The 12,466-nt window shown below is 30.8% G+C and overlaps 2 protein-coding genes across 2 annotated transcripts; both read left to right on the plus strand.

Moving 5' to 3' along the window:
* Positions 1-584: 584 nt before the first annotated feature.
* On the plus strand, positions 585-1,260 carry LOC147789168 (putative CCR4-associated factor 1 homolog 5). Its single transcript, XM_087118241.1, has 2 exons — positions 585-821; positions 910-1,260. The coding sequence occupies exons 1-2, from the start codon at positions 585-587 to the stop codon at positions 1,258-1,260; spliced, it is 588 nt and encodes a 195-aa protein (XP_086974367.1).
* Positions 1,261-9,820: 8,560 nt separating this feature from the next.
* LOC111811495 (uncharacterized) lies at positions 9,821-12,057 on the plus strand. The gene has a single exon (XM_087118291.1). It carries the CDS (start codon positions 9,843-9,845, stop codon positions 11,847-11,849), a length of 2,007 nt encoding a protein of 668 aa, XP_086974417.1. The 5' UTR covers positions 9,821-9,842; the 3' UTR covers positions 11,850-12,057.
* The last annotated feature ends 409 nt before the right edge of the window (positions 12,058-12,466 follow it).

Genomic DNA, 12,466 nt, shown 5'->3' on the forward strand with positions numbered 1-12,466 from the left:
TTCATTTATATTTTCATCTAGATAATCTTACTCCCTTTTCTTCTTTAGTTTGGGAGTAATTTTTATTATAATAAATAGTCTCACCCTCATCAGTTTCCTACTCATCTTACTTCCTTAAGAAATTTTCCCAACAAATAATCAATAATCAAAACAAATAGTTCTCGTAATAATCAAAACAAATAGTTCTTGTAACAAGAAATTGCTAGAGGCAGTAGGAGAGATGTTTGGTGTCACAATTGATTGGAGGAGACAGAAATTATGAAGCACTACCTATCAGAATACCCAATTGTGGCTATGGATCCTGAGTTTCCAGGTAAAAATTAAATTTTAAGTTGGTGGTGAGAAATAGTGATTTTTTAGTTTTATTTTACTGACTTTTTTGATGTATTTTTTTTAGGATTTTTAAAATGGACTCTCAAGGGCGTTTGAGAGGAAGAATTCTATGAATGCCTTCAATTGAATACTGAGCATCCTCCCGTTACGACTCACACTTACAAATGAGAATGGAAAGATAATGCCTTCAATTGAAGACTGAGCATCCTCCCTTACAACTCACACTTACAAATGAGAATGGAAAGATAGGGATGATTTGGGAGTTTAACTTTCAAGATTTTGATAAAATTAGTAATATGAAAGGTGTTTACTCACCACCTGATTCATTTCTAAAAAATAAGGAATTTGATTTCAATATACTAAGAAGCTATGGAATTTCTCTCCATGAATTTGGTAGACAATTTAACCCTATCATTCGTAGCCCTAGTGGGAGAATACAGAGATGGGTGACATTTCATGGATGGTATGACATCGCCTATTTAATGAAGATTACCAATATAATGTGCATGCCTACGTCTATGTCTATCTTCGCCACCACTGCTACACATCTATTAGGAACAGTCACCGACCTCAAACATTACCAACATAATGTGCATGCCTACGTCTATGTCTATCTTCGCCACCACTGCTACACATCTATTAGGAACAGTCACTGACCTCAAATATATGGCTCGATACTCTAACTACTTACTCAATGGCAACATAGGCTTAAAAAAACTGCTCCAAGTTAATCGCATTGGTACTGCCCACTTTGCTGGGTCTGACAGTCTTCTCACCGCATCCGTTTATGCTAAGATGAAGGTAATTCTCAACGTTGAACCAAAGATATACGAAGGCCTTTCTATATGGATTACCATGTCCCATTCAAGTTATAGACCACCAGTTGTAATTGTAGATCCATACAAGTTAACCGAGGGTCGTATTTAACACATTAAATTTAAAAACTGCTTCTTCTTTGTAGAGGGTAGATGAGGAGGGTGCTAAATATGTGTCAACTTGTATAAGATCATATAATAGGTACACGTATATAATGTATATAAATTCATATTTATTTAATGATTAATTTTTTTTTCCTATTTAAATCTTACTTTTCGAATATATATATTGAAAAATAATTTATTTAAAATAAATGTAACTTTTATTTTAAATAAGTTATTCAATTTAAAAATAATTTATTTGTACAAAATCGTATATATATTTATTTAACGACTATTTTTTTTCTTCAATTTAAATCTTACCTTTCGAATATATATATTGAAAAATAATTTATTTAAAATAAATGTAACTTTTATTTTAAATAATTTATTTGATTTAAAAATAATTTATTTGTACCCGTATATAACTTTTATTTATTTAAAATTCATATTTATTTAACGATTAATTTTTTTTCTTCAATTTAAATCTTACTTCTCGAATATATATATTGAAAAATAATTTAGTTAACTCTTATTTTAAATAATTTATTTTAAATAATTTATTCAATTTAAAAATAATTTAGTTGTATAAGGTCATACAATATGTACCGTATATATAACTTTTATTTATTTAAAATTCATATTTATTTAACGATTAATTTTTTTCTTTTTCGATTTAAATCTTAGTTTTTGAATATATATATTGAAAAATAATTTATTTAAAATAATTTATTCAATTTAAAAATAATTTATTTGTATAAGGTCATACGATATGCATACGTATATAACTTTTATTTATTTAAAATTCATATTTATTTAACGATTAATTTTTTTCTTCTTCGATTTAAATCTTAGTTTTTGAATATATATCTTGAAAAATAATTTATTTAAAATAATTTATTCAATTTAAAAATAATTTATTTGTATAAGGTCATACAATATGCATACGTATATAACTTTTATTTATTTAAAATTCATATTTATTTAACGATTATTTTTTTTTCCTTCAATTTAAATCTTCTTTTTCGAATATATATATTGAAAAATAATTTATTTAATTTAAAAATAATTTATTTGTATAAGGTCATACAATATATACATGAATATAACCTTTATTTATTTAAAATTTATTTAAGACTACAAATAATTTATTTATCTAAATAATAAATGAGCTTTCTTTAGTAAAAACTAGGGGTGTACATCTAACCCGACAACCCGGACCAACCCAACCCGAATTATAGGGGTTGGGTTGGGTTGTTTTTCTGGACTCGGAGTGTCTCGGTTCAGTTTTCGGTTCATATGATAAAAAACTCGGGTTAGACCCGAAAGCGAATAAACTTATAAATAACATTGAGAATTCAATCGTATGTTAAGATCTATTGGAGTGGCAATTTGTGTTTTTTAAAATATTCGCTCACGTTCGACCCAAGTCGATTTTATCTTTTTATTATTTTGTTTCTACTTTATTATTTTTAGTTTCATTTATATTTACATTATTTTATTTAGTTTCTTTTATATACTATAAAATTATATTCTAAATTTATATTTATATTATTTTATTTAGTTTCTTTTATATATTATAAAATTCTATTTTATTTTTAGTTTCATTTATATTTACATTATTTTATAAAATTCTATTCTATTTTTAGTTTCATTTATATTTACATTATTTTATTTAGTTTCTTTTATATATTATAAAATTATATTCTAAATTTATATTTATATTATTTTATTTAGTTTCTTTTATATATTATAAAATTCTATTCTAGATATGAAAAATTACTTCAATATTTCATATTATTTTGATGGGTAAAGTAAATAAATTAACAAAAAAAAAAAAAAATCCTCCGTATTTCATATTTCATGTAATAAACTAACCAATCACACTTTATAAATTTTATTTTAATTTAAAAATATGATTTATGATAGATTAGTTAGTATTTTTATTTTTTATATCTCAACACTTTATTTTGTTTTTAAACATATGGTTTATTTAGTTTCTTTTATATATTATATTATTTTATTTAGTTTCTTTTATATATTATAAAATTATTTTAATTTTAAACCTATTATTTATTTAGTTTCTTTTATATATTATTATTTTATTTAGTTTCTCTTATATATTATAAAATTCTATTCTAAACATAAAAAATTACTTCAATATTTCATATTATTTTTACTCGATTAACAAAAAAAATTATCTCAATATTTCAATAGGAATAATAATAAACTAACAAATCACGGTTTTATCTTAATTTAATCTAGAGGTATTTTTATTTTTTATATCACAACACTCTATTTTGTTTTTAAACATATTGTTTGTAACGTAAATAAATTAACAAACATCTATTTATTCATTTTATACTATTTTTAAATACATTGTTTATAATAGAAATAAACCAACGATAATAATAAACTAACAAATCACGTTTTATAAGTTTAATTTTAATTTAAAAATATGATTTATGAAAGGTTATTTAATATGATTTTGGAGGTATTTATATTTTTTATGTATACATGTGGTTTGTAATGTAAATAAATTAACAAATATATATTTATTCATTTTATACTATTTTTAAATAATTGTCTTTAATCGAAATAAACTAACCAATCACATTTTATAAGTTTTATTTTAATTTAAAAATATAATTTATGATAGGTTATTTAATATGATTTTGAAGGTATTTTTATTATATATATATATATATATATGGTTTCTTTTGAATTTTATAATCTATCCTTACCTTTTCTTTTTGAATAGTTTATTTAAATTATTAATTTCTATCATTTTTTAATTTCATAATCTATCATTGTATTTTACTTACGGTTAAATTAACTAATTTTTGTTAAATAATTTGAGATGTTACTGTTTTTTTTTTTATTGTTTATGAATTTTTTTTTTTTAATAATTATAAATTGATTTGTGCTTATTTGTGAACTTTTAATATTTTTTTTTATCTAACATTATATCGAATAATTATGAATTGTGAATAAATAAAATAATTGAAAGAAACTTAAAAAAAAAAAGTTAGTAATAGTAGAACCCAACCGAACCCAACCCAAAAATAGAGGGTTGGGTTGTGAAAATTTTTGGGTCGGGTTGGATTACCAATCCAACCAAGGAGGGTTGGGTCAAAAAAATCTCTTGGACCATGTACACCCCTACTAAAAACCAAAACCCATTGTTTGAATATTTTCAAGAGACAACTTTTCTATTTACTCTTCCTTCTCTCAAATCAGACGAAAACCCGCTAAAACCCTTTAGATCAGCAAACAATAAACCCGGTTGCCGTCGAAGCCAATTCTACTGCCGCTTCCTTCTCTCAGGCTATGAGCTTCCCGTCGACTTGATGTCATTCCCTTCTTCTTTTGCAACGAATATGGCTTTTAGGTTCCGGGGACTCAAAGAAATCTCAAGCTTCAATTCTACTCAGGTACTCCTCGGCCGATCCGTGTTCCATCTTCAATTTGAATTTAATCCCAATAGCTTCGTTCGCTTGGTTGTTTCTAGTCATCTTTAATTTTTTTTGATCTGATTGCAATTTTTCTTTGTTCGAGTCACGATATTACCATCAGCATCATCATAGGCATGTTGTTAGCTCATTGCCATTTTATGTCGCTCCATCTTACGTTTCTGAAGGAGTTGATAGAAGGATTTTAGAGAGTGGACGCCACCTTCTACGGTATATATATGATTCATATGTTTATGGCTTTGCTAGATTTAAATTTTGTATCCCTGCTTCGAATCTATGAATTATTACAGCTTTACGATGCAGAACTAGTTGCTTAAAACGTTTCAAGTGGTTATGAGTGTTGTTAGACTATATATACCTTCTGCGGTATATATATATATATGATTCATATGTTTACAGCTTTGCTATCCCTGCTTGTACTCCATGAATTATTACAGCTTTACGAAGCAGAACCAGTTGCTTAAAACGTTTCAAGTGATTATGAGTGTTGTTAGACTATAACTATTTGGGAGAATTTAATCCGAGAGAGAGCCATTAAGGATAAACGATCGAAGAAACTTTCAAAATCGATGGCCTTTTGCCAACGAATGAGATGAGGTGTTTCTTTGTCCCGACCACCATTCCACATAAAGTTGAGGCAGTATTTTTTCAGTGTAGTCTGACCATTCCCAACCACCATTCCCATAGAAATGTGATGTCTTTCCTAACTATTTAGCCTCGTGGCCATTTTTCATATAGCTCATTTAACTCGTTGGTTCTAATCCTATAGCTCATTTAAGGTCATCTATCTCATTATGGTTATCGATAATCTAGTTAATTCATTACCATTTTGATATGAACTATGGTTAAGGAAATGTCATATCTCAAGATCTAATTATAAGGTCAAGAGTCAAGAAGCTACAATGAGCTTTAATCACTTTTACACTTTTATTCAAGTTATGGTGAACTCATCAAAAGAAGTTCTCGAATATGATTGAGTTCTTCCTTATATGTTGCATAAAGTTGAGCTTCAAAAGGAAGATACATAAAATGCATTTTAACTTGCATAAGATACTCACAGTTGACTTTATGAAACTTGTATTACATTAATTTAATTGTATTTCAATTTTTATTAATCACTTAAGCTAGTTTTAATATGAGTGTTAAAAGTTATTATAACACACATAAATTACTATATTTCATTATTAATTAGTCATTTTAATTTAGAGCTTACGGTAATATTGTATATTGTAATTCATCCACGTTACCATATTTCTTTTTTTATTAGTTAATGGTGTATTTAACTAATATAAGGTTATCAAAGCCTATAATAAAGTTTTTTTTTTCTTTTCATTTCATGGAAGACATCTAATTTTAAATTGAAATAAATAGAGTTTCTTTTTAGCTTTCTTAGTCCCGAAGTTCTTTTATTTTGCAAATTCTTCTGTTTTAGAACTTACATGTTACAGTCATTTAACTGGTGTTATCAAATCTTTTGTGAAATGATTCGAATCATGAGTTCAGAAACGAGTTTTCTTCATTTCTAATCTTGATCATCAAAATATCTATTTCAAAATTTTCTCTTGAATTGATTCCTTATCATTTTTTGAGGTTCTTGGATAATTTAGATCTAAACGTCTTGTTCTTCTGCAAGGTTCTAATAGGCCACATTAATGTCGTAATCATAAAATGAGGAGACTCTTGAACCCGCCAACTATATATATCCATGTGAACCTTTGTGCTCAACTCAACAAGTTCATGGATAAGTAATGGATGGAGATCCCCTAATCGTTTCGACATACAGTATCCTATGACATGAAAAAATATATACATTTAGAGCATAACCTTGTCCATACCAAACAGTTGAAGATCTTTGGCATCAGGTCAAAATATTCACTATTAAGTGATTTCTAACCACCTTTTAATAGTCTCTATATTGTATAATCATAAAGCGGTGTGACCTTACATTATTACCTACTACTTAAATGCTATTTGGATCCTTGCCCTTAGGTCGACTAGTTCACAACCTAGAATTAGTTGGTGAATACCTAACGATCCTCAAATAGTAACATAATCATACAATTTTACAAGCATAAATGATAGACAAGACACAGTAAATTGCATAACTAAACCATAGATCATGTTCATAATTTTCTTAATTTCACATGGTATTTGGTAATTCAATAAGGTTGGACATAAATACATACTTTCATCCCTCATGATGTTAAAATTGATTTCGATCAATTCCATCCTAATTTACCCTTAAAATTTATAAGTAAATCTTAAATAGTTCAATCTTATAAGCAAGAGCTTTAAAAGAAGTTTCAAATAGCTAGGTTCCTTAGCAAAATTTGCACTTTTCTTCTTCAAAAATTTCTAAATTTCTCAAATGGGTCCTAAAAAATGAACATGGAGTCCAAGTGAACTGTTGAGAACCAATTCAATTGAACCGATTGACAAGTTCAATCATACCACATCTCCAAATTTGGTAAACAATTTTTCACCATAATTGATCGCAATTTTTTCAATGATTCTATTAGTACTGTTAACATAAATTCAGGGTCGATGGGCGGTGAAGAGCTGATACCATGACTCGGCCTAAGGTACATTATGAGTCATTTTTTTGGCTAACAGTACTAGATATGATTTTGGTGAATAGTCATACGGTCTTGTCGAGTATTCTTCCCGTATTGGATTGATACCAAATTTGGCGAGCATTCGTATTCCATTTAGACAACCATAATTTCAGAGCCGCATGCCCAAACTCTTGTCTATTGGTTGCCTCCATCTTATACATGTCTAAACTTGGCTTGAATGTGTTAGCCAATAAACTTGACTTAGTAGAAGAAATTATAACTTATGGAGCAACTTTAAGACAATTGTTAATAGTTGTCAAATTGTAGACTATTTAGTGATTTAATTACTAAGATTGTCAGTAGTTTTTAACTTGAGAAGAAAGTTTAGGAAACTTGGTAGTGCTTTCTCGCTTGTAAATGATCTATCATATATTTATCTATTCTCAACAATAAAAAGAATTGAAAAACATAAATACTTAAGATTTTTCAGTTCAAAAGATCTTTCCCCTCAAGTTGTTGTTTGTGCTTCATTTATTTGTATCGTTATGTTTCGATCGTGGACAAATCCAACCAAATGGGCATCTTTCTTAGTGTGTTAGACGATGCACAATCTTCCACGGTCGCATCATGACACTTATATGTTTTGATTCTCATGTTTGTTGAATAATGTGGGTTAATATTTAAATTATGGGGTCACTTGAATATTTTAACGGCGGTTATTGAGATTGTAATGTCATTCTTTACCTCAGGACTCTCGCAATAAATAATGAATTGAAGAAACAAGAAAAGAAAATTGTTCTCTTACTTAAATAAGAACTTATATTTCCTAGTAAATAACTTCACTTTCTTAACTTTTTATCAATGACACAAATCCAACACATATATTGAGTTATCAAGTGCCACAATCAAAATATTCTGATATCCGATTATTGTAGCGGAAGTGGAAGCAGGATCAATCGCACTCGACTCCTTTCTCTGGAGCCCTCGAACAAAATACACCCTTTGTTCGACACTTTAGTCACTTTTTATTGACTTGGTTAAGTTAATATTTGAGGATTTTATTGACATGGTTAAGTTTAGGGCATGGCTCTGATACCATGTTAGGAATCACGACTCTCCACAATGGTATGATATTGTCCACTTTGAGCATAAGCTCTCATGGCTTTGATTTGGGCTTCCCCAAAAGGCCTCATACAATGGAGATAGTATTCCTCACTTATAAACCCATGATCTTCCACTAAATTAACCAATATGAGACTCACTCCCAATAATCCTCAACAAATACATCTTCATGACAACTTACACCTTGTCAGAAGATCTCCAAGCAGATAATCGGTTTGGTTGCCACCAAGTCAACAAGCTACTTTTTCCTCCAACATTGATCAGATCCAAGAAATGCCAAAACTTTTCACGAGTAATCACCATTGTCAACATATCAGTAAGATTGTAATATGCTTGGTACGACCATGATGGACTTGATTCTTCGACAAACAAATAGCACTCTAACTATCAGAAAACACATCTACGCATTATCAAAGTCATTAACTAAACTACGCATCCAAATAACTTCTTTAAAAGGTTCAGTGACGACCATATACTCTTTGTTTCAGCCTATACATAGATTTTTTTAATCTACGTACCAAATGTTGTTGCTCAACTCCTCGGAAACAAACTTGTAGTGCCATATATATATCCTCTTCCAAATCTCCATGCAAGAAAGCAGTTTTTATATTGAGTTGTGCAAGCTCAAGATTAAATTGAGAAACCAATGCCAACAAAATCCGAATGGATGGAGATAATCACAGTGCTTGAAAAATATGATTTCCAAGAACAACTAAGCAAGCTTACAATGAGAAACTTGTGTTTGTTTAATTTCTATTTGTGGGTGTGTGAGTGCCATTGATCTTACTTCCCTTTCAACTACAAGAATTAGGTATAAGAACATTTTGGTTATGGCATTAAAGTACCACATTATATTTTTTTTTAAAGAACCAAAAATATTGTTTATATATATATATTTTTTTTAGTAAAAAAAAATTATTAACCCAACATCATCTCAAAAAAAAAAAAAAAAAAAGAAAAAAAAAAGAAAAAAAAAAAAAAGAAAAAAAAAAAAAGATTGAGTTTAAAGGATTATTGAGTGTTTTAAAAGACTTAGCATAGACATTGACATATCAACACAAAAAATGTTAAATTAGACATTGATATATACATACGAATAATATAACTTGGGATGATTGATTAACTAAAATGGGTAAAAAGAAATAAAAATCAGAAATATGAAGCAAATGGGTAGATGCATGCAGATTTGAATGACTAAATTATGCTTTGATTTGAAGAAAATAGTTCAGAAAAGAAATTTGGTATTGTTCATATAACTTAGAATATCACAATGAGAGCTACGGAGAAGGTGAGGTGCAAAATCATGTGTATAAGATTGGTAGCCCTAAACGTAGATTTTGGGTCAAACCCTTTTTCTGCCTTTTGCGTGTAGAGTGAAGTAGCGGTTTTTAGACCCCATGCTCTCCTTATATATATACCTCTTCACTTAAAGCATTCACATACATATGCAAATGGCTTCTCATAAACTTTCTTCTCTTGTGTTCTTTCTGTTGTTTGGAATAGGAATTTGTTCTGCAGCGAGACGATTGTCAAGTTCTAATGAAGGATATGGTTCTTCAAGTGGTCATGGTTATAGTAGCTATGCTTCTGTAGGAGAATATGGTGTTGAAAATTATGGCAATGGATATGGAAAAGATGGTTCATATGGAGGAAAATACGGGGAATATAATGGAGGAAACTACGGGGGATATGACGGGGGAAAACATGAGAGATATGATGGTGGAAACTACGGGGGATACAGCGGAGGTAGACACGAAGGATACGATGGAGAAAATTATGGAGGATACGACGGAGGTAAACACGAGGAATACGGCGGATGTAAACACAAGGGATACGATGGAGGAAACTATGGGGGATACGGCTTCAGTAAACACGAGGAATACGACAAAGATAAACACGAGGGATACGATGGAGGAAACTATAGGGGATATGACGGAGGTAAGCATGAGGAATACGGCAGAGGTAAACACGAGGGGTACGATGGAGGAAACTATGGGGGATATGGTGGAGGTAAGCATGATGAATATGATAGAGGTAAACACGAGGAATACGACAAAGGTAAACATGAGGGATATGAAGGAGGAAACTACGGGGGATACGGCGGAGGCAAGCATGAGGCATACGACGGAGGTAAACACGAGGAATACGGCAAAGATAAACACGAGGGATACAATGGAGGGAACTATGGGGGATACGGAGGAGGTAAGCACGAGGAATACGAAAAAGATAAACACGAGGGATACGATGGAGGAAACTATGGGGGATACGGCTTCAGTAAACACGAGGAATACAACAAAGATAAACACGAGGGATACGATGGAGGAAACTATGGGGTATATAGCGGAGGTAAACACGAGGAATACGACAAAGATAAACACGATGGATACGATGGAGGAAAGTATGGGCGATACAGCGGAGGTAAACACGAGGAATACGACAAAGATAAACACGAGGGATACGATGGAGGAAACTATGGGGGATACGGCTTCAGTAAACACGAGGAATACGACAAAGATAAACACGAGGGATATGATGGAGGGAACTATGGGGGATACAGTGGAGGTAAACACGAGGAATACGACAAAGATAAACACGATGGATACGATGGAGGAAAGTATGGGGGATACAGCGGAGGTAAACACGAGGAATACAACAAAGATAAACACGAGGGATACGATGGAGGAAAGTATGGGGGATACAGTGGAGGTAAACATGAGGAATACGACAAAGATAAACACGAGGGATACGATGGAGGAAAGTATGGGGGATACAGCGGAGGTAAACACGATGAATACGACAAAGATAAACACGATGGATACGATGGAGGAAAGTATGGGGGATACAGCGGAGGTAATCACGAGGAATACGACAAAGATAAACACGATGGATACGATGGAGGAAAGTATGGGGGGTACAGCGGAGGTAAACACGAGGAATACGACAAAGATAAACACGAGGGATACGATGGAGGAAAGTATGGGGGATACAGTGGAAGTAAACACGAGGAATATGACAAAGATAAATACGAGGGATACGATGGAGGAAAGTATGGGGGATACAGTGGAAGTAAACACGAGGAATACGACAAAGATAAACACGAGGGATACGATGGAGAAAACTATGGGGGATACAGCGGAGGTAAACACGAGGAATACGACAAAGATAAACACGATGGATACGATGGAGGAAAGTATGGGGAATACAGTGGAGGTAAACACGATGAATACGACAAAGATAAACACGAGGGATACGATGGAGGAAAGTATGGGGGATACAGTGGAAGTAAACACGAGGAATACGACAATGATAAATACGATGGATACGATGGAAGAAACTATGGGGGATACGACCAAGGTAAGCATGAGAAATACGGCAAAGGTAAACACGAGGAATACAGTGGAGGAAACTACGGGGGATACGGTGGAAGTAAACACGAGGGATATGCACCCTAAAAAACACGTTTAGCGGTACAATATACATATATTAATAATATCATGAAGAAATAAAAAAGAGCCCCACATAAATAATTTTCTCCCTCATGTATTCATAATAAAATATATAACAAAGATGGGGAAGGGTTACAATATTGCTTATTGTTCAAATGAGAGCTCTTGTTGTACTTACTCTTTAAATAAATAAAGAAGTGACTTTTATTTTTAATCTTATTTGAACAAATCAACACTTACACTCAATTTGTACAATTTGTGAAGAATGAGAATAAAATAGGTAGGTATGCTTTAAACTCTTTTAAGTTATGTTTAATATCTATTCCACTATTTTCTAAATAATACTAAAATAATTTATGCACACAATGTTATCGACTCAAGTAATTTTTGTCTCAAGTACAAAACCAAAGTTATATTTTCAAATATAAAGAATGAAAGCATAAATTTTTTTTTGGATGGATTGAAATGAAAACTAAAAGAACGAGCCAAATAAATCGAAAGATTCATGTTTGGTTTAGGAAGGGATCGTCGAAGTTTTGAAATGAATGGAACGACAATCTACTTTCATTAAGAGATTTATTAGATAATCGAAAACAGAGGATCTTAAAAACAATTCAAAATTC

The sequence above is a fragment of the Cucurbita pepo genome, chromosome 15 (assembly GCF_057944985.1).
Source record: "Cucurbita pepo subsp. pepo isolate OVF chromosome 15, ASM5794498v1, whole genome shotgun sequence".
Taxonomy (NCBI): domain Eukaryota; kingdom Viridiplantae; phylum Streptophyta; class Magnoliopsida; order Cucurbitales; family Cucurbitaceae; genus Cucurbita; species Cucurbita pepo.

Bases quoted from the DNA above. Each gene is read 5' to 3' on its own strand.
- LOC147789168 (XM_087118241.1), top strand. From the start codon at position 585: ATGATTTGGGAGTTTAACTTTCAAGATTTTGATAAAATTAGTAATATG. The intron at 822-909 runs ATTACCAATATA...CCGACCTCAAAC, and splicing joins ACATCGCCTATTTAATGAAG to ATTACCAACATAATGTGCAT.
- LOC111811495 (XM_087118291.1), top strand. From the start codon at position 9,843: ATGCAAATGGCTTCTCATAAACTTTCTTCTCTTGTGTTCTTTCTGTTG.